General features: G+C 38.9%; 1 protein-coding gene across 4 annotated transcripts in view; it reads left to right on the forward strand.

The window, feature by feature from the left end:
* The window catches only part of SBNO1 (strawberry notch homolog 1), a 56,350-nt gene that overhangs the window by 9,831 nt on the left and 21,076 nt on the right, over positions 1–25,443 (forward strand). For 2 of the 4 annotated variants that reach the window (XM_004017323.5, XM_042234562.1), the window contains 17 exons: positions 869–1,181; positions 4,847–4,947; positions 8,517–8,613; positions 10,006–10,166; positions 13,285–13,418; positions 13,606–13,696; positions 15,462–15,623; positions 16,605–16,740; positions 16,825–16,930; positions 17,066–17,219; positions 17,639–17,821; positions 18,563–18,660; positions 20,283–20,434; positions 22,855–23,052; positions 23,428–23,595; positions 23,694–23,869; positions 24,346–24,477. In XM_004017323.5, coding sequence (XP_004017372.1) covers positions 869–1,181; positions 4,847–4,947; positions 8,517–8,613; positions 10,006–10,166; positions 13,285–13,418; positions 13,606–13,696; positions 15,462–15,623; positions 16,605–16,740; positions 16,825–16,930; positions 17,066–17,219; positions 17,639–17,821; positions 18,563–18,660; positions 20,283–20,434; positions 22,855–23,052; positions 23,428–23,595; positions 23,694–23,869; positions 24,346–24,477 — 2,562 coding nt within the window. The remainder of the gene's footprint in view (positions 1–868; positions 1,182–4,846; positions 4,948–8,516; positions 8,614–10,005; positions 10,167–13,284; positions 13,419–13,605; positions 13,697–15,461; positions 15,624–16,604; positions 16,741–16,824; positions 16,931–17,065; positions 17,220–17,638; positions 17,822–18,562; positions 18,661–20,282; positions 20,435–22,854; positions 23,053–23,427; positions 23,596–23,693; positions 23,870–24,345; positions 24,478–25,443) is intronic. The other 2 variants (XM_012097704.4, XM_060401102.1) reach the window with 1 other exon arrangement.

The following is a 25,443-nucleotide window of genomic DNA, read 5'->3' on the forward strand; positions in this document are numbered from 1 at the left end:
CTCAGATCTTGACTATTTAAAAAATTTTTGTCCAGCTCCTAACTCCCATTCCCAACTAAAAAAAATAAAATGCTATATAGCTTTGTCTTAGACTCAAAGGAAGACTCCACATTATCACTAATATTTGTAATTTACCTGGGTGGATTTTTCATATGTCATAGGAACTTAAAACTCTGCTTGGTGGCTTTATCTTAGTAAGTTAAACGTCAGTATAGTCTGTGCAATAGACAAAAAATACTCTACAGGAATCATAGAATGTTAGACATGAAAAATGATCCTCTGAGAGCCCACCTCCGGGCATAAAGTGATTTGCCTAGGGTTATCTTATTAGTTGGAGCCGTGCTGGGATTAGAAATTATGTTCCTAGTCCTTGTGTTATGTAGGGTTGCTGTACATCACAGCTTACTTAGGATACTCTCATTTTATGGTTGCTGCCCTCAGCATTAGTGCTATACCTTGTTTTCCTTAAAGTGGTGTATTTTAACTTGGCGGTGGTTTAGTTGCTAGGTCGTGTCCGACTCTTTGCGACCGCGTGGACTGTAGCCCTTCGGACTCCTCTCCATGGGATTTCCCAGGCAGGAATACTGGAGTGGGTTGCCATTTCATTCTTCAGGGGATCTTCCCAACCCAGAGATCAAACCAGCACCTCCTGTATTGGCTGGTGGATTGTTTACCACTAAACCACCAGGGAAGCCCTTTAACTAGGTAGTTGATAGCTAATGATTATTAGAAATGAAGTGCCAGTGGTTAGCTAAGGTTCTTAAGTCAGTTTTAGATTTTTAAACGGCCTCCTCTGTTTATGGATATGAGTTGCACTAGAGAGTAAAGAATTTTTCACAGGTGTGACGTATATGGTTTTCTTTTCTAGCAGCAGCCTCCATCTACTACAACGTTTGTGCTGAATCAAATAAATCAGCTTCCGACCTTGGGATCTACAATTGTAATGACTAAGACACCACCTGTCACCACAACTAGGCAAACCATCACTTTAACCAAGTTCATTCAGACTACTGCAAACACACGCCCTTCAGTCTCAGCACCAGCAGTACGAAATGCCATGACTTCTGCACCTTCAAAAGACCAAGTTCAACTGAAGGACCTGCTAAAAAATAATAGTCTGAATGAACTCATGAAACTGAAGCCACCAGCTAATATTGCTCAGCCAGTTGCAACAGCAGCTAGTAAGTCTTTGTTTTCAGTAGTGTCAAGTTCCTGCCTTTGTTAAGATATGTCAGTATGTTTTCAGGGATTTACTTAGGTCTTGAAAGAACTGAGCATGAAAGATGATGTCTACATGACTCTCCTTCAAGGGAGCAAACATTTAAAAGCTTTAAGCTTTGAGATAATGTGTGAAATTGAGAGGCTACATTAACACCATAAGATCTCGAGTTTTGTATATTGTGAATAGCTGGCTGACATTTTTCTCAGTCCTTTAAATCATTGCTTCTCAAACTTTATACCTGTGAGTCACCTGGGGATCTTTTTATTAAAAAATTTTATTTATTTTGGCTGCTCTGAGTTGTCTGTTACTTACTGGCTTTCTCTGGTAGTGGCGAGCAGGACTCCTCTCCATTTGCAGTGCTTGGGCTTCTCATTGGAGTAGCTGCTCTTGTTGTGGAGCACACACTCTAGGGCGCTTGCGCTTCAGTAGTATGGCTCTCAGACTCTAGGGTGTGGGCTCAGTAGCTGTGGCGCATGGGCTTAGTTGCCCATGGCATGTGGAATCTTCCCAGACCGGGAATCTAACTCATGTTGCCTGCATTGGTAGCCTGATTCTTAACCACTGGACTACCAGGGAAGTCCTTACATGGGAGTCTTGTTAAAAAACAGAATCAGATTCAATAGGTCTGGGGTGGGGCCCAAGATTCTGCATTTCTAACGAACTTTTTAGAGTTGCTGTTACTGGTGGTCTTTGGACCATGCTTAAGGTAACGGGCTGATGCTTTGCTCTTTTAATTCCTACAGTTTTATGATCTTACCTGTCATTAGCTTCATTGCTTGTTGGTAGTTGTGTTTTTAGTAAGTTTTTTTTAAAATGTATAAACTTTTATTGTAAAAATAGTTCACTATATTTTCTTTGAAGTGAGCACTCATAATGCTTTTTAAATAATAGCTTTATTGAGGTAATTCACATACCATTGTACCTTCTAAAGGGGTACAAGTCAGTGGATTTTAGTATATTCACAAGAATTATTCAACAATTACCATTAGATAATCTAATATTTTAAGTGTAGGTTTAGGTCTAAAGAGAAAAAGCTCAACAGTGCTTTGACCACTTTTTGTAGAAATTCATTTGTGTGTAAAGAATGTAAATTTTACAGTTAATTTTTCTTTATAGAGTGGCTTTTATTAATTGCTCAGTTATTTAACAGATAATTTATTTGTTTATTTTTGGCTGAATTGGGTGGCTTGCTGGATCTTAACTCCCTGACCAGGGATCAAACCTGTGCCGTTGGCAGTGAAAGCATGGAGTTCTACCACTGGACTGCTGAGGAATTCTCAAAATGTGAACTCTTGAGAAGGATATTCTTTCCTTCCTTTTTCCATTGAGTTAAATAGTATTTGCCTGCCTGCCTGGTGATTTATACTAATATGTAACGTTCCATTCGGCCCTTGGAATGAGGTTACAGATATTGAGTAGAGAGTTCCTCCTTCCACACAACTGCTTTATTTCCAGTTGTGGGAGATACGTTTTAACATCTGATGCAGACCGTATGTAATTTTGCAGCAGAATTGATTGATTGGAAGTTCTAATGTCCTTGCATTTGTGAAGTAGAAGGCCGGGGGCTTCTGAAGGAATGGGCAAGGAGTGTTTGTAGAGTGATGCAGAACTAACATTGTCTCCAGTGACAAATGTAATAAAAAATATCAGATAATCTAATTTTTCTGTTTGAGTCCATATGGTTGTGCTTTATGGCTGTAGGTTACTGTCTTGAACTAACTGGAGCCTGGCAACTTGATGCTCATTGAGAAATCGTTTTAACTATCTTAGGACTGATTTCCAACCTTTGTCACGGAGAGCAGGACTATGACCCTGACCTAGCTGAGATGCAGGGCAGCATCTGATCTGAAATGGCTCTTGGGAGACTTAGGGCTGGTCAGCAGTTAGTGAAAGCTGATTTTCATTAAAGTCTGGGTTTAATGAGGAGAAAGACTGCTGCTCTGCCATTGTGAGGAAAGAGTTGAGAGAGTAAAACAGGGTAGATTTGAAGCTGACCAAGTAATATCTAGTACAGTAACATCTACCTCCAATGTAACAGTTTTTAAAGATAGATGACTGCAAGTCAAGGCCATCCTTGTGTGGAAGCCCGAGAAGTTGTCATACTAGAGGAGGGATGAAAAAGAAACACGGTGAATGAATACTGAAGATAAACTAAGTTTTGTGTTGTAGGAGAGGGTCATTTTTTTTATTGAAAGGGAAGAAAGATGAACAGTGAAATAACAAAGAGCAAGGTTTCGCATGTTCTCTGTCTCTCTTGTCTTTTGTTTTTGGCTGCCCTGCCTCGCTTGTGGGATCCTAGTTCCGTGACCAGGGATTGAACCCAGGCCCTCAGCAGTGAAAGCATGGAGTCCTAACCACAGGACCACCAGGGAATTCAGTGCCTGTTCTCTTCTGTTTATCTGTGTGGATACTGCCCTTTTGTAGTCCTTAGCCCTTTGGGTTTCTCTTTGGATTCTGGTCTCGGTTGAGTTCCAGTCCTTTCTGTGAAACTGTTCACTGGCTCTTCCATGTGAAACAAATCTGTGTCCCCAAATTTAAATTTATTATTTCTGTACCAGTTTCTTTATCTAATGCTTTAATCCTAGTCATTGTGTAGTCCAAAGTGACAGGCCACCAAAGTACTCCCCATCTTTTGATAGAGTATGTAAACAAGATGCTGATGCATTTTCCTGATGCGATTTCCACACTGATCTCAAGCATTCTCAGTACTGGGAATGCTTCAGGGGTGGCTGGAGGCTGGTTACAGGGGTTCTGGGTTTCTCAGTCAAGCAGTTCTGTTTTTAATGTTTAAAAAGAGTGTGTAAACCATTAGTATAGAAGCCCAGGTTCTTTGTTTGGATCTTTATTCTGAGGGAAGGAAGACCAGAGTTCCTTGATTTTTAAATTTTTTTCCCCTAATTAAAAGAAATAATTATTTTGCCTAGAAAGTTAATGATGCCTCCAGATCAAGTGAGATTGACTCTGTCTCTGTGATAACACAAGGTGTTTTATTTTGTTTTTTAATGAACTAAGTGAAGTGTCTCAGAATAATGCTGCTGCTGCTGCCACTGCTAAGTCACTTCAGTCATGTCCGACTCTGTGTGACCCCATAGACAGCAGCCCACCAGGCTCCCCTGTCCCTGGGATTCTCCAGGCAAGAACACTGGAGTGGGTTGCCATTTCTTTCTCCAATGCATGAAAGTGAAAAGTGAAAGTGAAGTCGCTCAGTCATGTCCAACTCTGTGCGACCCCATGGACTGCAGCCCACCAGGCTCCCCTGTCCATGAGATTTTCCAGGCAAGAGTACTGGAGTGGGTCGCCATTGCCTTCTCCGCAGAATAATGCTAGCCTTTGGTAATTATTTTGAAGTAAACTGCCAAATAGTGTTCTGGTTGAGGTGTCTTTTTGATAAATAGTTTTCAAATTTCCTGTATACACATTTCTTTTTGTTTTCAGTTCTTATCTGCATAATGACATGTAGCTTTGAATATTTTTATCCTAATGCTTAATTGGAAATAAGCAGATTTGTATTCTTTGGTTTGTGAAGTGGGTAAACTTTACTGAATTTTTTTTTTTTAAACTGTAGGAAAATTGTTTGTTTGAACAATGTCTTGTTCTAAAATGTAAGTTGTCTCTCCTCATCAGCTGATGTAAGCAATGGCACAGTAAAGAAAGAGTCTTCTAATAAAGAAGTAGCAAGAATATGGATAAATGACATGAAAATGAGGAGTTTTTCCCCAACCATGGTGAGTTTCAAAAACTGTATCTGTTTTTGTGTGGTATGAAAATACACTTGGCTATACCCTTGGCTAAGTGTATTTTTTAGGTGAAGGAGAGTGTCTCAGCCACATAAACTAAGCATTAAACCTCACTGGAATAAGCTAATGTGTTCTAAACAAGGTGATTGTAACTTGCATATTTGATAGAGTATTGCATAAAATACTAACACCTTTTTTATTGTGAATCCTGTCTGATAAGTAAAAAAGACTGTGGAGTTAACCAAAAGTATGTCATAGTTACAGTCATTTTATGATTGAGCCTTATTATATAGCTAGTTAGGAACTGTCAGATATATAATGGTTTAATTGTAAGCAATTATATGATAACTTTTTTAAAATTTATTTTTAACTGTAGGATAATTGCTTTACAATGTTGTGTTGGTTTCTGCCATCCATCAACATGACTCAGCCATAGGTACACATATGTCCCCTCTCTCTTGAATCTCCCTCCACCTCCCACCCCATATAATAACTTTTTTTTTTATTACATTTTGAAAGTGCTATATGCTTCAGGTAAATTGATACTATCAGTTCAGTCCTCAGTTGTGTCCGACTCTTTGTGACCTCATAGACTGCAGCACGCCAGGCCTCCCTGTCTATCACCAACTCCCAGAGTTTACTCAAACTCATGCCCTTTGAGTCAGTGATGCCATCCAACCATCTCCTCCTCTGTTGTCCCCTTCTCCTCCAGCCTTCAATCTTTCCCAGCATCAGGGTCTTTTCAGATGAGTCAGCTCTTTGCATCAGGTGGCCAAAGTATTGGAGTTTCAGCTTCAACATCAGTCCTTCCAATGAATATTGATGACTGATTTCCTTTAGGCTGGACTGGCTGGATCTCCTTGCAGTCCAAGGGACTCTCAAGAGTCTTCTCCAACACCACAGTTCAAAAGCATCAGTTCTTCAGCACTCAGCTTTCTTTATAGTCCAACTCTCACGTCCATACATGACTACTGGAAAACTATAGCCTTGACTAGATGGACCTTTGTATGAAAAGGCAAAAAAATTGATTCTATACCTGTATTTAATAATTGTTTAACCCTGCCTATGTGAGGTGGGTTTCTGGTTCCCCCTTTTAATAAACATAATTTAACACTATGTGGTTTAAGTAGTAATAGAAGATACAGCAAGAGGTGTGTTGTGATGCTCGCAATAAGGATTATAAGTTTGGAGGAAGATGAGACTCAGGTGGCCTGGTAGGAGTTCAGTTTATGGAGGAGGTGTCATGGAGTTGGGTTGAGTATGGAGAAACTGAGAGGGCATATTAGGAAGGGAGCTACAGCATCAGTAGGCACAGAGAAGGTGGTAGCTATGTGCTTGGGATACTTGGCTTGCAGGAAGAAATTGGAATGGTTGACTGGGGGCTCTGTGAAAGGTCTTGAGTTTGTTAGATTTGGGAATTGGAGCAGCACCAGGGAGGGCGACTAGATGGAAGTAGAGGGACATGTTAGTGACTCAGGATGGATTGGGAAGAAGAAACAGGTTAGGTGGTTGTCAGGTAATCCAGAAAGGAAGTGACAAGGAACTAAACTTGAAGAATTTCAGAGGTGAATGGAAAAGGTAAGGGGAAAGGAAAAAAATGAGAAAATTAGAGGTGACTGTACATATACCAGAGGATTGGTAAGACTGGGAATGGAATTTGGACTTGGGGGGACAGCAAAGCAACTTGTGCCTGAGGTTTTGAACAGGGGCCAGGAGAATAAATCCTGGCAGTATCAGTTTACTTAGTGATTGTGTGCCAATAGCTTACTTGAAAGTTGATTTTTTGAAAATAAGTATGTATTTTTCTTAAAGATTTTAGTGTTCAAGTTTCTAGTCCAGCCCATGTTCCCCATAACATGTCAAAAGTTCTGTATTGTCCTAGTAGTCAAGTGACATCTAACAGATTGCAAACTGGTAGCTTGTGGACCAGAACCAGTTGACATGTGTTTTGTTTGGCCTCCACATTATTTTGAAAAATCTTGAATGTGTCGCTAACACATAAAAATACCTAGAGTTGTAGTGAGCATCTCCTGTGTGTGAGTCACGTGTTCCCCATGTGCCACAGTTTCCCTCCCCTTCATTTTGCTCCTTCACCCTAAGCTTGGTGTCAGTTGCCACTTTCTCTCCACCTGGCTTAGAAATATTACTTGTCTGGTCCCTGAATTTTGTGACCAGCTAATCCTCCAATTATATCTGTGATAAAAAATTTTTTAAGGTAGAGGGAGAAGGGAGGCTGGTCATTTAGTATAGTATATATTCCTGTTTTATAGATGAAGAAGAGATGCAAAGGGTGGGTAGGGAAGACTGAGGATGTAGTGATTTGCCCAAGGCTACACAAATTCAGCAGAATTGGGGTTTGTGTCTGTTTCTTTGACCAGCCCCATTTGGTCTCTTATTTCTGAAACCGGGTTTCATTTTGGCATACTTCCTGAAAATATTCAGAGTTTTTTTGACTTTTTTTTCCTAAAGGACTTCATGGGTTGATGTTGGCTGAATGTTTATCTATCATCTCCCTATTCCTTCCCACATTTATTGAGTATCTGTGTGTCATCATATTCTGCCCTAGATTAAGTAAAAATGAAACAAAAGAGAAGCCTGATCTTAACCTTTTAATACCATTTTATCCTTGGCATTACGTGTAAATCCTAACTGGGTTTTCTCTTTGTCTTTCTCTGGTCTCACAGCTTCTCCCTGCATTCTTCCTTGAGTAAGCCCTCATTCATAAAGAGATTCCCTTTATAGTTTGCTGGTAGTGAAAAGAAGCTTTTTAAGGGCTTCCTATCCCCTGTTCTCCCTGTCTCTACCCCTTTAAGATTCTGTAGAGGAATACAAGGTAACATGGCTATAGTGGCCATTCACTCACTTTGCCTGGGACTGTCTGGGCTTCTCCTGGTCTGCTGTTCTCCTGGTGTAGTTACTAATAACTCATCATTTTACTCTGAGGTGTGCCAGTGTTTGGAGAGATGATGATGTGGTATTGTTTTTGTGTCTGTGGAGACACAGACGTCTGAAATAAATTCAGTGTTTCAGAAGAACATTTAAACTCCCGAGTTTTCTGGGGTTTTGGTTTTAGGACCCAAGGGAAAGAAAACAGATGGAGGTGAAGTGAAAAGAGGGTGGGAGTGAGACTTAGAGAGAGTTCCTGCCCATGAGGTTGTAGAATGTGCTGCTGGGCTCAGCCACCTTTTTCCTCCAAACCTCTTGTTCTTTCTGTTCTTGGAATTGGAATGAAGAGTGAGGACTGGAGGTTAGAGAGACATCTGGGCATCAGGGAGGCTGGTGGGCAGTGTTGAAAGGGAAGCTGGTTTGAGAAGGTGGTGGAGCCCTGTGGTGATCCATGTGTGTGTTTGTGATAATATCACATCACAGATTGTCTGTGCTCATCATTGGAGAAGCAGGGAAGCCACAGAGTATGACCTAGATTTTAGGAACCTAGAGAATGGCATGTCCTGCTTCCAAGATGAAGATAGTGGGTATTCCTGCAGACGAGTATTTCTGTGTGTTGGTTGGGCCTCCATTCTCTGGACTTATTTGATTTTGCTGTCTTGGTATTACAGAAGGTCCCTGTTGTGAAAGAGGAAGATGAACCAGAAGAAGAAGATGAAGAAGAAATGGGTCATGCGGAAACCTATGCAGAGTATATGCCAATAAAATGTATGTCTTTGAGATTTGTTAAAATAATGAACAACCTCTGGGTTCCTTTTAAACTTAAAAAGTTTCCCCCACACATTGTTACCTATTAGGATCTGTCCATGTTGGGTACCTCAGGATTTGATAAGTATGAGCTGTGTATGAATATGTTTTAAACTATAATATGTTTTAAAATAGCTACATGAAAATTCTACTGTGAGTTTTAATTTTCCTACACAAATTTAGAACTTTGTTTTGGAATGAAGTCTTTTAAAACCCAAGAGCGAAAAAAGCTTTTTCCTTTCAAGTTAATTTTGCTCATATCAGCAGTGATTATAAAATCAGAGTAAATTACGGAGATGTAAACATATATCTTAGCGTTATAGTTTATACAGCTTATCTAAAACAAGCTATAAAACCATGGGAATCTTAAAATGTGCTATTTGAATTCAGTGGTTTAAATTAACACCATTTCTTCCTCTTCCCCACAAGGACCGTGATTCAGTTTTTTTTTTTTTTCCCAAGTGGCCAGTATATTAAGTTGAAAATTAGTAATTTTTAGTTTATATATAAATTTTTTCACCTTTTCATTTTCTGAGGGTAATATAGGAAAATCTGTGGCTAGAATTTGTTTCTCATACACTCTGGGTTTCTATAAAAAGTCACTAATAAGACCACTTAAACTAAAAATCTGTTTACCAACTGTATATGGATTCTAGTTCCCTACTTTCTAGATCATTTAAAATGAACTTAACCTAGGAGTGTGCTCTGCCACTGCAGAGAACCTCGTGGCATGAATTGAGGCAGTGTTTTCCTAGATCTGTTTAATCAGCAAGTCTCTTTCGATAGATTTATTTATTTTACTCTCTTTTTAACTGGAGGATAATTACTTTACAATGTTGTGTTGGTTTCTGCCCTATAACGTGAATCAGCCATGCTATGCCTAATCACTCAGTCATGTCCGATTCTTTGCGACCGTATGGACTGTAGCCCACCAGGCTCCTCTGTCCATGGGAATTCTCCAGGCAAGAATACTCGAATGGGTTGCTATCCCCTCCTCCAGGGGGTCTTCCCAACCCAGGGATCGAACCCAGGTCTCCTGCATCGCAGGTAGATGTTTTACTGTGTGAGCCACCAGGGAAGCCCGAATCAGCCATGTCTATATGAATCCCCTCCCTGTTGAGCCTCCCCCACCATCACAAGTCTCTGTTTAAACCATAGGTAGTTGGTAAGTAGATCACGTTAATTAAATGTAAACAGTGCTTTACATCAATCAGTGGCTTTATATAGGATCCCAGGGTGTATAGTTACTTACATTTTTCTGTCAGAGGAGAAATGCTGTAATATTTTATGATAAGAGTGGAAGTGTTATTACTCAGAATAATTAAAATGAAGTATTTTTAAACCTTTGTTTAGTAAAAATTGGCCTACGTCACCCAGATGCTGTAGTTGAGACTAGTTCTTTATCCAGTGTTACTCCTCCTGATGTTTGGTACAAGACATCTATTTCTGAAGAAACCATTGATAATGGCTGGTTATCAGCATTACAGCTTGAAGCAATTACTTATGCAGCCCAGGTAAGCCATAATATTTTTTAACTATGTACAGTTTTTATTTTTAATCTTAGTTCACAATATATACTAGTTTTAATTCAAAGTTAAGTTTTCCTTGAATGAAAAATGTATGAATGTGATTTTTTTTAGTTTTATGTATTAGAAAATGAAAAGGATAGCATGGATTTGGTGACTGCATTTATAGTGGAAATGCTAAATTGTCATAGCCTTTCTGGGGCTCACTGGTAACATGTGTTAAAATTACAAATGCATATATCCTTTGACCTAACAGTTCCATTACTGGAACTGGGAGTCTGTTTCATGGAACTATTAGATAAGAACATGCATATCAGGCTATTTGTTGCAGCTTTTCCCCCTAGAGACTGAAAGCTAGAAAAGATTTGAAAGCTCACACCCTTGGGGAGTGATTGAATAAACTTTGGTGTTATCATATGGGTGTTGTACTAGCTTTTATCTTAGGCCAGTTGTCTTGAGAGGATTTCTGATATACTCCATTTTTGTAAAATAAATATGCAACCATCCACTATATTTATGTGTTATAAAAAGGTTTGTATTTGATTGTATAGTCATTGAAAAATTATGGAAGAATGCTCACCAGTTTGTTAGCTTTAGTTACCTGCTACATGCCAGGGTAGCAAGGGGAAAAAAACAAAATCAGACCTCGAAGATAGGGCAGATTTGGTTCCAGACCACCACAGTACAGCAAACATTGTATAAAATGAGTCACATGAACTTTTTTGTCTCCCGGTGCCTGTAAAACTTAGTGTTTACACTATGATATCTGCTAAGTGTACAATAGCATTATGTCCCCCCCCCAAAAAAAAGGTATATACCTTAATTTAGAAATAATGCTAAAAAATGCTAATCTTCACTTGGGCCTTCAGCAAATTGTAATCTTTTTGCTAGTGCAGGGTCTTGGTGTTGGTGTTAATGGCGGCTGACTGATCAGAATGGTCGCTGCTGGAGGTTGGGGTGGCTGTGGCAGGTTTAAAAGTGAGACCGCAGTGAGGTGTGCTGCATTGATCCCCTCTTCTTTTCACTGATCGTTTCTCTGTCGCATGCAGTGCCGTTTGATGACATTTTACCCACAGTGGGACTTCTTTCAGGGTTGGAGTCGGTCCTCAAACTGTGCCACTGCTTTATTAACTAAGTTTATGTGATAGTCTGGATCCTTTGTTTTCATTTCAGCAATCTTCACAGCATTTTCATCAGGAGTAGATTCCATCTCAAGAATCTACTTTTTCCATTGAAGTCTTGAATTCCTCAAAGTCATCCATGAGGGTTGGAATCATCTTCCAAACTCCTGTTAATGTTGGTAGTTTGACCTCTTCCCATGAATCACGAATATTCTTACTGGCATCTAGAACGGTGATTTCTTTTTCAGGACGTTTTCAATTGATTTTGTCCAGATCCATTAGAAGAGTCACTATTTCTGGCAGTTACAGCCTTACAAAATGTATTTCTTAAAGAGTAAGACTTGAAAGTTGAAATTACTCTTGGGTTCATGGACTGTAGAATAGCTGTTGTGTTATAAAGTGGGCATGAAAGTGACATTGATATTGTGTCTCCATCAGAGCTCTTGGGTACATCATCAGTGAGCAGTATTACTTTGAAAGGAATCTTTTATTCTGAGCAGTAGTAGGTCTCAACAGTGGCTTTCGTATATTCAGTAAACCATGTTGTAAACAGATGTACTGCTCTGTTGTTCGATTTGTAGACCACAGGCAACATAGATTGAGCATAATTCTTAAGGGCCCTAGGATTTTTGGAGTGGGAAATGAGCATTGGCTTCAGCTTCAGGTCACCAGCTGCATTAACCCCTCATAAGTCAGCCTGTCCTCTGAAGCTTTGAAGCCAGGCATTGACTTCTCTTAAGCTGTGAATACCCTAGATGGCATCTTCTTCAAATAGAAGGCTGTTTCATCTACATTGGAAATCTGTTGTGTAATGTTGCCACTTTTACCCTGTTATCTTCTGGATAACTTGGTTTAGCTTCTACATCAGCACTTGGCTGTTTCTCCTTGTGCTTATGTTATGGAGAAGACTCCTTAAACTTCATGATCCAGCCTCTACTAGCTTCGTCTGCAGCTCTCACCTGTCTGTCTTCATAGAATTAAGGAGAATCCAGGCCCTGCTCTGGATTAGGCTTTGGCTGAAGGGGATGTTATGGCTGGTTTGGTCTTCTGTCTCGACCACTAAAAGTTTAATATCAGTAATAAGGCTGGTTTTCTTTCTTATTGTTTGTTCACTGAAGTAGCACTTTCAGTTTTCTTTAAGACCTTTTTCTTTTCACAACTTGGCTGTTTGGAGTAAGAGGCCTAGTGTTCAGCCTATTGTGGCTTTCAACATGCCTTCCTTATGTTATAATCATTTCTAGGGAAGATCCCTGGCTGCCTAGTGGTTAAATCTCTGTACTTCCAATACACAGGCTGTGGTTTCCATCCCTGATCAGAGAACTAAGATTGCACATGCCCTGCAGCCTGGCCTTAAAATAATCATTTCTAGCTGTTGATTTAAAGTGAGAGACATGGTTGCCATTCCCTCTACTTGAATGCTTAAAGAATCCATTGTAGAATTATTAATTGGTTTAGTTTCAGTACTGTTGTGTCTCAGGAAATAGGCCAAAGGAGAAAGAGAGAGATGGGGGAAATGGTCAGTAAGTGAAGCAGTCACAGTACACACAATGTTTATTAATTATGGGCAAAGTTCATGGCACCCTGAAACAATTACAGTAGTAACATCAAAGATCATTCATCACAGATCACAGTAACAAACATAATAATAATAAAGTTTAAAGTATTATGAGAATTACCAAAGTATGATACAGACATGAAATGAGAAAATGCTTTTGGAAAAATGGCACCAATAAAATTGCTTGATAAAACATTTCTGTCAGTTCGTTAAAAAAAGAAAAAATGCTGTTTCCCAGAAGTGCAGTTAATAGTACATGCTGCGAAATGAAACGGAGTATTCCTGTATAGTAAGTATAGTTTCCACACTAAGCTAACTGTATGTCATTGGTATAAAAATAGACAATATTAATATATTGCTAAAATAATACGAGAAACCGATCACCAAAATATCTAAAGGAAGAGATTAATTACCAGCATTTTCATTTCAGCAACATGAAACGTTCCTACCTAATGGAGATCGTGCCGGCTTCTTAATAGGCGATGGTGCTGGTGTAGGAAAAGGAAGGACAATAGCAGGAATCATCTATGAAAATTATTTGTTGAGTAGAAAAAGGGCTTTGTGGTAAGTGCTAAAGACTGTCTGTGGGAACTTTCATTTGCAAATGACCAGCATATGAGGATGGGTCTTAATGAGTACGTGTATTTTTTTAGACGTGTCAAGGCCTGATTTTATTTATTCCTGAATACTGTTAGAATGATAGGATTTGCATTTAATTTGTGTATTTTTCTTTTCCCTTTCTTTTTTATAGGTTCAGTGTTTCAAATGATTTAAAGTATGATGCTGAAAGAGATTTGAGGGATATTGGAGCAAAAAACATTTTGGTCCATTCATTGAATAAGGTATGAAAGTCTTCTATTCAGTTGGTCATTCAGTAAATATCTGTGAGGCAAGAATGATAGTTTCCACTTTGTAGGGTTGTTAAGAGGATTCAGTTCAGTTCAGTTCAGTCGCTCAGTTGTGTCCGACTCTTTGCGGCCCCATGAATTGCAGCACGCCAGGCCTCCCTGTCCATCACCAACTCCCGGAGTTCACTCAGACACGTCCATCGAGTCAGTGATGCCATCCAGCCATCTCATCCTCTGTCGTCCCCTTCTCCTCCTGCCCCCAATCCCTCCCAGCATCAGAGTCTTTTCCAATGAGTCAACTCTTCACGTGAGGTGGCCACAGTACTGGAGTTTCAGCTTTAGCATCATTCCTTCCAAAGAAATCCCAGGGCTGATCTCCTTCAGAATGGACTGGTTGGATTTCCTTGCAGTCCAAGGGACTCTCAAGAGTCTTCTCCAACACCACAGTTCAAAAGCATCAGTCCTTCGGCGCTCAGCCTTCTTCACAGTCCAACTCTCATATCCATACATGACCACAGGAAAAACCATAGCCTTGACTAGACGGACCTTAGTCGGCAAAGTAATGTCTCAGCTTTTGAATATGCTTGAGTTATTTCACAAAGAGTATAGTGAGTGCTAGCCACAATTGTTGATTTTTGGTATAGATAATGTGCCAGGTGGGTTATGTAGTGGCAAGTAAAATAGGCATTGTCTCTTTTTATGGGGTTCATTCTCTCAGTCTTCAGGGCTTTTTTCATTTATTGTTTCTTTTTATAAAACTGCTATTGGTGGATGAAACTAATACAGTGCATGTAAGAGGGCAGTGTAATAGAGCTGTGTGGACAGGTAGTGTGTCATTGCATCATGAATTGTGGTTTGGAGACTGGTTCAGATATTTGTATATTCAATGAACTTGTATACCTGTACCTGTGTTCATGTTAAAACAGTTCTGTCATTTGGAAGAAAATAAGTTTCACTTTCTAGAAGCACAGTTTAATGTTCATTTAGCAAGTTTTTATTGGCCTACTAGGCACCAATTCCTGGAGTCACAGGGGTAGGTAGACTAGACAAACCTAATTCCTGCAGGCACTTCTCTGCGAGGCCTTTGACAGTGAATAAATAAATGTACATCTAGTCCTAAGTGAGCAAGTGTACAGACTAGTCCTAAGTTGCTTCAATGTTGCTCTGCCCATCAGTGACTTTTTTTGGGATAAGGTTTACTGAATGGGTTGGTAGGTGAAAGTATTGTGTCTTGGATAATTACCAACAGTTCAAAACTAAAACATGTAATGGGCATCTAGAAATATTTTAAATTTCTGAGTCAGTATAATTGAGGAGGGCTGCAGTAACTATTGATCATAATTCTTTTATATCCCTCGGATCTTAATTACAGTGCTTTGCATATAGAAAATGCATAGTAAATATTGGTAGAATGAATATTGTGCCTTTTTCTTGGGGAGAGTTTGGTTTGTAATGTTTTTTGAGGATAGACTTTGAAAACTGGATCCTTATATATTAATTATATATATATACACACACACGTGTGTGTATGTATGTATGCACTGGTGTGTGAGAAAGTTTATGTATGATCTTAAGAGGTCCTTTGACTTTCCTAAAGCCCATCATGGTACCATCATTTCCCTGCTATATAGATTTGGGTGGGATAAATACTTCAGAGACAAAAGTGTATTGGTACCATCATTTCCCTACTGTATAAATTTGGGTGGGATAAATATTTCAGAGACAGAAGTGTATTAAGTTCTTCTCTTCTCTTTTTCAGTTTAAATATGGAAAAATTTCTTCCAAACATAATGGGAGTGTGAAGAAGGGTGTTATTTTTGCTACCTATTCTTCCCTTATTGGTGAAAGTCAGTCTGGTGGTAAATATAAAACGAGGTTAAAACAACTTCTACATTGGTGCGGTGATGACTTCGATGGAGTGGTATCCTTTGCAACAAATTTTATGTTTTTTAATGACATGAAAGTTAATGTAATATATGGGAATTCTGAAGTTAAGTAAAAAGACTGCTGGAATGAGAGCTTTAATGATTACATAGCTTGCGAGGGAGTCAGATAGTTGATTCTGTTTTGTAGCTGTCATATGTGAGGCCACTGTTTAGTCCCTGCTTTAGGAAAATGTTAATAGGTATGGGACATGCTGAATATGCAGCCTTAAAATAGAATGTGGACCTAAATACCAAGAAGCACCCAGCTTTGTAAGATTTGTAACAGATTAATATGGTTGGAGCCAATGGTTCTAATGGCGTGGTGGACCCAAGAACTGTATCAGTGCTAGCAGAATGACAGAATTCATATAGCATCAAAGTTGTCCTGTGAGAGCTTTGGCGCCTAGTGATGTCTGAAGTTACGAAACTCCTTTCAGCCACCTGAAAGACAGTGTAACAGCAGTTAATCAAAAAGAAAAACCACAGGCCCTCACCAACCCCCCATTTGATTTAAGCAGTCTTCATTTTCCACAGGAGTAACTTTTTGTATCTAGGAAAAGATTTAAATATCTAGTTAAGATTAGTGCCAAATTCAGTGAATGCCTCTGTGGCTAGCACAGTGGCAGAAACCAAGGAGAAGAATCACATAGAGGGCTTTGTTTATATTTGTAACTTTAAAAAAGAAAACAATCTGCAGCAGATACGGTAAAATGTTAGGGTTTGATGAAACAGATGATAGGTGTATGGGTGTCAGTAAAAAAAGAAAAAGTTCATGTGCAGGGCCTTGTTACCAACAGCATCCCTCCCCGAGATAATCATGATTTATTTTCACTCCAGAATTTTTTTCTGTTTTTGTTTGTTTACTCTTTAGGACTCTTGCATGTTTCCCCAGGCCTTAGGGAAATAAAAGTTAAGTCTGTCTGAGATTAGAGACACTTGGTACTAAAGTGACATGTTCCTTAATGTATTCTTTACAGATAGTTTTTGATGAATGTCATAAAGCAAAAAACTTATGTCCTGTTGGTTCTTCAAAGCCAACCAAGACAGGCTTAGCAGTTTTAGAACTTCAGAACAAATTGCCAAAAGCCAGAGTTGTCTATGCTAGTGCCACTGGTGAGTATTTATTTAAAAGATAAAGATATTTTTTTTACATGTTATTTTTTCAGCTGTAATATGTTTTGTTTGGGGGTTTTTCAGGTGCTTCTGAACCACGAAATATGGCCTATATGAACCGTCTTGGAATATGGGGTGAGGGAACTCCATTTAGAGAATTCAGTGACTTTATTCAGGCAGTAGAACGGAGGTAATGCAATTTACAGTGTACATTATTTGTTCTCAGTAGCAATCTAAAAGAGGTATTATTGCTAAAATCTTTTCCATGTATGTTAAAGCTCTACTATATTTAATGATAGTTACTGTGTGTTTTAATTTTATTCAGAGGTGTTGGTGCCATGGAAATAGTTGCTATGGATATGAAGCTTAGAGGAATGTACATTGCTCGACAGCTGAGCTTTACTGGAGTGACCTTCAAAATTGAGGAAGTTCTTCTTTCTCAGAGCTATGTTAAAATGTATAACAAAGCAGTCAAACTGGTAAGCCTTTTTTCCTTAACTCCAAGTATTTTTAATGTACCCGACGATGTTTTTGTTAGTTTTATCCAGTGTAATGTCTGTCAGCTCACAGTATATTTCTGCCGTAAAACAGCAGATGAATTACTGGATCCTTATTTTCCCAGTTTTCTCTGTTACAGTAACTTAAATAACCATTTATAGCATAGCATGCGTAGCTTTAAAAATCAACATAACTGTTTTCTAAAATTACTGTATTAGTTAATAGGAATTTTGAGACAGCTCTGAGTGTCCTAAAAAACATTTGTTTAGAGGTTCCCATTATTGAAAATTCTTCATTGAATTAATGTTAATGGTGTCTTACACATTCTTTTGATTGAATTAGTCATATTGAAGTAAATCACACTCGAAGATTGAAATGTCTGTTGTTTGTGTGCCTTCAGTGGGTCATTGCTCGAGAGCGGTTTCAGCAAGCTGCAGATCTGATTGATGCTGAGCAAAGAATGAAGAAATCCATGTGGGGTCAGTTCTGGTCTGCTCACCAGAGATTTTTCAAATACTTGTGCATAGCGTCCAAAGTTAAAAGAGTTGTGCAACTAGCTCGAGAAGAAATCAAGAATGGAAAAGTAAGTTGGAGAATGCATTAACAGATGCGTCTTTGGTTTTGTTTTAGTCTTTGGGGTGTTGAAGTTTTCTACTTATAAAAGCCTTTGTTTCTAAAGGATAGTTGTAAGAGTATTAACAGTGAGGCTTTAAAAAATACATTTTTATGACAATAAAAGGAATATGTATAAAGAATTTGGGTAGCTCAAAAAAGTATAAACAAATAAACATCACTATAACTTGGCTATCCATAGATGTAACCACTGATATCATGGATATGTAACACTGCAAAGGTTTTCGTTTTTGGTGAATATATATCTACTTAAAGCACAAAAAACTGGAGCAGGGGCTTCAGTAGCGTTCACTGCTGTAATACTGTCACCTGGCTAATTCTTGTTTGAAATCTTTTTAAGTTTATTTATTTTTGAACGTGCTGTGTGTTTGTTGCTGCATGGGCTTTTCTCTGGTTGCAGTGCTTGGGCTTCCCATTGCCGTGACTTCTCTTGTTGTGGAGCATGGACTCAAGGGCATGTGGGTTTCAGTAGTTGTGGCTCAAGGGCTTAGTTGCTCTGTGGCATGTGGGATCCTCCCGGATCAGGGATGGAACCCATGTCTGCTACATTGTCAAATGGATTCTTTACTACTGAGCCACCAGGGAAGGCTTGAAATCTTTTTTTAAAAACTAAATATATAAAAGTATGTGTTGTAAGAAACCATATACATATTTTTATTTATAACTAATAACATTCTTTTTTTCCCTCCAGTGTGTTGTAATTGGTCTGCAGTCTACGGGAGAAGCTAGAACATTAGAAGCCTTGGAAGAGGGCGGGGGAGAATTGAATGATTTTGTTTCAACTGCCAAGTAATGTTTATGGTTTTGAGTCTTTACTAAGATGAATTTAAGTGTTAGCATTTCCTGAAGGCAGAATTTTTGCCTTTTAATTTTTTCTGACCTGAGTTTTCATAATCCTGTGTATCCATAGCAGTATATCTATTGAAAAACAGTAACATAGAAATACTGAAATGTTAAGTACTTTAACATTATATGTCCAGTATTTGGACTAATGGAAGGGCTTGATTTCTGTTTTGTACATCTTGGAATTCTGACAGCTTGGTTTAAGTTTCAGTTTTGTCTTTGCTTTGTATATTTGAAACCGCCAGTATCCAGCTGTATAATAATGGTTTCGTTTGTCCCAGTTTATTATGCTTTCGGGTTAGCATTGCAGATAATCCTTGAAAAGTCAAAAGAATTTTAAGAAAGGCTTTAGATGTTATTTTTTGCTTTGTGTAACCAAACAATTCCAACTCTGGGAGTAAAACTAGTAAAATAACTTTTGCCACCATGGTATCTTTTGCCTTAGGGGATACATTCAAGTGGCTCCTTTTAAGACCTTAGGGGATACATTCAAGTGGCTCCTTTTAAGACATAATTTAAAACTCCTTTAAATTCAGAGCATGCACCTGCTAATCTGTATCTTGCCTAGTACTGCCTCTGAGATGATAGGTACTACATGGCTAGTGCAGCATCTCCAATATGAGATGACCTTCAAGTATGAAATATGCACCAAGTTTCAAGGACTTAAGGAAATAGAATGTAAAACATTCCATTGTGACATTTTATAGTGACAGGTTGTTTTCTGTAACTTTTTAATGTAGCTCCTGAAAGTGAAAGTCGCTTAGTCCTGTTCGACTCTTTGTGACCCCATGGACTATACAGTCCATGGAATTCTCTAGGCCAGGATACTGGAGTGGGTAGCCTTTCCGTTCTCCAGGGGATCTTCCCAACCCAGGGATCGATCCCAGGTCTCCCGCATTGCAGGCATGCAGGGAGATTCTTTACCAGCTGAGCCAAGAGGGTAACCCACGAATACTGGAGTGGATAGCCTATCCCTTCTCCAGCGGATCTTCCTGACCCAGTAATTGAACTGGGATCTCCTGCATTGCAGGCAGATTTTTAACCAACTGAGCTATCAGGGAAGCCCTAATGCAGCTTCTAGAAAGTGTAAAAGTGGATAGTCTTGCCTAGAATACTGAAATTCTTCTGACCTGGATTATCAGTATCTTGTAAGATTGAATAAACTTTTTTTTTGTTTTTGTTTTTTAGTAAGACATAGATTTAATTATTTTTAACTCTTTCACATACCTGAAAATGGAAATACATGTGAAATAAATTGGTTAAAGGATTGTTAAAGTCCTTTATATTCAGAGTCCAGCTGTTCTGAATCACCTTTTGAATCAGTCCCTTATGTTCAGTTTTTCCACATGGAGTCCTCCTGTGCTGCAGCATTTCTGAAAAAGAAAACATTGGTGCTGAGTTCCTAAGCTGGCCTTATAATTATGTGAAGCTAAGCAACTTGTATCCAATTTGGAGATGCTGCTAATAAAGTGTACTTATTTTAAGCAGATACTTTCAGTAATATTTTATATATAATAATTTTGCATACTGAGCCACTGACTGTCACTTTTTATCTCTTCTACAAACAGAGGAGTTTTACAGTCACTCATTGAAAAACACTTCCCTGCTCCGGACAGAAAAAAGCTTTATAGTTTGCTGGGAATTGATTTGACAGCTCCAAGTAACAGCAGTTCACCAAGAGATAGTCCTTGTAAGGAAAATAAAACAAAGAAGCGGAAAGGTGAGTATTTTCCTTTAAATGGTGCTGGAAGTAATATAAACTTAAGCATTTTGATGCAAGCTGTAATTCGGGCATGTACTGCCTTCAAAAGACGCTTACTCCTTGGAAGGAAAGTTATGACCAACCTAGACAGCATATTAAAAAGCAGAGACATTACTTTGTCAACAAAGGTCGGTCTAGTCAAGGCTATGGTTTTTCCAGTGGTCATGTATGGATGTGAGAGTTGGGCTATAAAGAAAGCTGAGCGCCGAAGAATTGACGCTTTTGAACTGTGGTGTTGGAGAAGACTCTTGAGAGTCCCTTGGACTGCAAGGAGATCCAACCAGTCCAACCTAAAGGAGATCAGTCCTAGGTGTTCATTGGAAGGACTGATGCTGAAGCTGAAACTCCAATACTTTGGCCACCTGATGAGGAGAGCTGACTCATCTGAAAAGACCCTGATGCTGGGAAAGATTGAAGGCTGGAGGAGAAGGGGACAACAGAGGATGAGATGGTTGGATGGCATCACTGATGCAATGGACATGAATTTGAGTAGGCTCTGGGAGTTGGTGATGGACAGGGAGGCCTGGTTCTGTGGTGCTGTGGTGTTCATGGGATCGCAAAGACTCAGACATGACCGAGCGACTGAACTGAACTGCCTTCTTTAAATTGGATCATGTAGTGTTTGGTTTGTTTTTAAAGGAGGTGTCTTTTATTTATTTGACTGCATGTCTTGTGGGATCTGAGTTCCCTGACCAGGGATTGAATCTGGGGCCAAAAAGCAGAGTCCTAACCAATGGACCACCAGGGAATTCCCATGGCCCATGTCATTTTGAATACACAAGTAATCCCCATTTTAAACTGGGGCTTTAACAGTTTAAACTGGGCTTTAACAGTGCCCAGGTGCTGGGCACTTTATTGAGCACTGCCCACACATGGTCTTGTTTAACTGCAAGGGATCCATATGAAAGGCTTTATTTTTTCAGTTTTATAGACAGGAAATTAAGGCACAGGAAGGTTAGGTGCTATCCGTAGGTTCACACAACTACTGGATGATAAATGGGGAACCAAAATCTGGACCTTTGTTGTTGATGCTGTGTGTGTGGGTGTGGGAGAGTGTCTGTGTGCATATGCGCGCTTGCTCAGTCACTTCAGTCGTATCTGATTCTTTGCAGTCCTATGGACTGTAACCTGCCAGGCTCCCCTGTCCATGGGGATTCTCCTGGCAGGAATACTGGAGTGAGTTGCCATGCCTTCCTCCAGGCCATCTTCCTGACCTAGGAATCAAACCCATGTCTCCTGCATTGCAGCAGATTCTTTACCCACTGAGCCACCTGGGAAGCCCGTGTGTTTATATAGTCTTCTTTAAAGAGACTTTTGTTAGTTTATTAATTATTAGGCATACACTCATTTATGTTTGTTAGACATTTTATAAAAATTGCAAAGTTGGATTTGTGTTTAGGTGCTTACCAAGCTCTTTGCCTTTTAGAAGTTAATATCTCAGGCTCTTTCTAAAGTGCTGATAAGAATATACATGATGCTGTGTGTTCTAAACACAGTGCCTGACACTTTAACCTTAAGTTTTCATCTGTTGCAAGAAATGCTTTTTCCCTTATATTTTTAGTATGCCTGAAAGCAGGTTGGCTGTTGTAATTGGCATTATTTTTTATTTTGTTGACACAAAAAGTAATGCTGTGGCCTAGAGTCAGTGACCTATTAGAGTGGTCAGTGGATGGTCATGTTTCCCTTTTCTGAATTATCTTCTCACCATTTCATTAGTATGTGAACCTTTTTAATGTTCTTGTCAGTTTTGATTACTCTAGATATCTTCTATGAATTTCCAGTAAGATAATTCCAATTAGCACCTTGTTTAACTTTTAAAAATGCAGTTTTATAGATTTTTTTTGGTAGTATTCCATAAAGTATTTAAGTAGTTTAAAAACTTGTAATTATTAGACCTTGTCTCTCAACCTGATATACACATTCTGACAATGCCAGAGATTATTTCATCTTTGTTTTCCTGAATTTTGAAACTTGTGCATTTGAAGGCTATCTTGAGTTTATACTTAGGTACATAATTTCTCCTAAAAATAATTATATATAACCTGATCTTTTACAGGAGTTCAAAAGGCTATAATTGTTCATGAATTTTTCATTGTTCTTGTATGCTGCTGCTGCTGCTTAGTCGATTCAGTCATGTTTGACTCTGTGCAACCCTGTGGAAGCCTGTGCAGCCTGCCAGGCTCCTGTCCATGGGATTCTCTAGGCAAGAGTAGTAGAATGGGGTGCCTTCCCCTCTTCTTGTTCTTATATACTTATGCAAATACTTTTCTTCTGTAGTTCTTTTTTGAATTAATTAACTGTATTAGCTTATGAACTAAATATAATTTCCTAATTTTTACCACAGTGCATTTTGACTCTTGTTTGGGTTTGGTGGGCAGGTGAAGAAATAAATCGAGAAGCCAAAAAAGCACGAAAAATAGGTGGCCTTACTGGTAGCAGTTCTGATGATAGTGGAAGTGAATCTGATGCCTCTGATAATGAAGAAAGTGACTATGAGAGCTCTAAAAACATGAGTTCTGGAGATGATGATGATTTCAACCCATTCAGAGATGAGTCTAGTGAGGATGATGAAGATGGTAAGTTCTTTAATATTTTAAATATAAACGAAAGGGTCCTTATTTCTGTGTATTTGAAATGGGATATTATACTAAAACCTTTTCTTTTCCTGTAAAAATTATCAGACAGATTCTAATCTTTGCTTTGTGGGAGCTCCAAGCTTGTCTGTCTTCTGACAGTTGAGCTCATTTATGAAAGGTCATGATGTCAATTTTGTTCAATTATGTTTAACCTCAAACCATGGCATTTACCTCATGGTGTATGGATGTACTGGACTGCTATAGTTAGTGGTTTACAAATTGTTGGTCAGCAATACAAAAAAACTCAATGGTAGTTTCCTTTGAAAATTCTGTACTTGTGTTAACAGATGATTTATGTCTTTCTTTAACTTTCAGATCCCTGGTTAATCAGAAAAGATCATAAGAAAAACAAAGATAGAAAAAAAAGGAAAAGTATAGATCCAGACTCTATTCAAAGTGCCTTATTAGCATCAGGTCTTGGATCAAAACGACCTAGTTTTTCTTCTACACCAGTTATTTCACCTGCTCCTAACAGTGCACCAGGTAACCACGTGGATGTTTGCTTTGTCTGTGAAATGTACTTTCAAACAAAACAAATATTTAAACTGTGTACTGATTTTTAACACATGTACTTTATCTAGCTAACAGTAACACCAACAGCAACAGTAGCCTTATAACAAGTCAGGATGCCGTGGAAAGGGCCCAGCAGATGAAGAAAGACCTACTAGATAAACTAGAAAAATTAGCTGAAGACCTCCCTCCTAATACCCTGGATGAACTTATTGATGAACTTGGTGGCCCTGAAAATGTTGCTGAGGTAAATATGACTTGAACACGGTTGATTATGTCCTAGGTAATTTTCTTTTTTTGCCACTTACAAACCCTTTAGAATGAATAATACATTGTTTTCTCATAAAATTATCTAATATCCTCTCTGAGATCTGAGAACCCTTGTTCTACTCTAATTGTTAGTCATCCTAGAGCAAGTGAGTTCCTTCCCCTAGTGTCTTGAGTGTCTGCCCCAAGACTCAGGTCTCTGTTACTGCCCCTGTCACACAGCCATCGCTGCCATTGCCATGTGTCGGCTTTCTCCACTGAATTTGGACTTTGAGAGCCAGGCTTTGTGTTGCAGGGTTTCCTCTCCCCCGCCGGCGCGTGGCGTGGGAGAGGACGCCCACTGCACATTGGCTCCCTTCTCCCTTTCACTCCACCGTATTTCTCCAGCGGGAGTCCTGAGCTTCCGGCACCATAGTCAGACACCTTAATTGTGAGCGACATCGTTTGACTTTGCAGATGACTGGCCGCAAGGGGAGGGTTGTAAGCAATGATGATGGAAGCATATCTTATGAGTCAAGATCTGAACTTGATGTTCCTGTGGAAATACTAAATATTACAGAAAAACAAAGATTTATGGATGGAGATAAGGTATGTTTTTCTAGGATGCGTTTTGGTGAAAAGAATTATGCCCGTACATTTCAGTTAATCTTTAGGTTTTTTTCTTTTAATATAAATCATGTATATTGAATTTTTTTTTAAGCTAATAGTAATTACTGAACATTTTACATGTTTTCATTATTTTCTTGTAAGTTGAATGCAATAAGTGTCATGCACAGAAAAAGATGCAGCTCTTGATAGTTTTGGGGCCTTTTGAAGTCTTTAATCGGAATATTAATATATCATGTTCTTTCAGGTCATATTAGTGGTCTTACATCTAATGCTTACTTGAGTGTCAGTGTAATTTTGAATCTGGAGATATATTTAAGCATGTCTAGATGACTAGGATTCTTTAGTTTTGCTGTTTCTTATCTTGCTCTGCTATGTTCTATTAGGATGATTTACTCTGAATGAATGTAGATTATACTTGCTTATTTAATGACTGCAGAGGTGGTTGCCTTCAGAGGCCCTTTCTGTATGCTCTTATTGTTAAGTAAACTTCATGAATTGTAAGAGTCTCAGATCAGTTCTTCCTCCATCTAGTTGGAATTGCTTATAAGCGTTTGCTGATGAGTTTGCTAAAAAATGGGTAGGTGTAACACTTCAGCCTCATTCCTTAATTGGAAAGGGGTAGAATAAAATCTTATATGTTTATCCACATTTTACTTTATATTTAAAAAAATTCTTTTGCTTCTGCAAGTGGAAAATAGATGATAGTTATTACCATTATCAAAGTTTTAAGTGTATTTAAAGCTCTTGTTCCGGAGAAGGCAATGGCAGCCCACTCCAGTACTCTTGCCTGGAGAATCCTGTGGCCGGAGGAGCCTGGTAGGCTACAGTCCATGGGGTCGCTAAGAGTCTGACACGACTGAGCGACTTCACTTTCACTTTTCAGTTTTCACTTTTCGCTTTCATGCATTGGAGAAGGAAATGACAACCCACTCCAGTATTCTTGCC

The sequence above is a fragment of the Ovis aries genome, chromosome 17 (assembly GCF_016772045.2).
Source record: "Ovis aries strain OAR_USU_Benz2616 breed Rambouillet chromosome 17, ARS-UI_Ramb_v3.0, whole genome shotgun sequence".
Lineage (NCBI taxonomy): Eukaryota > Metazoa > Chordata > Mammalia > Artiodactyla > Bovidae > Ovis > Ovis aries.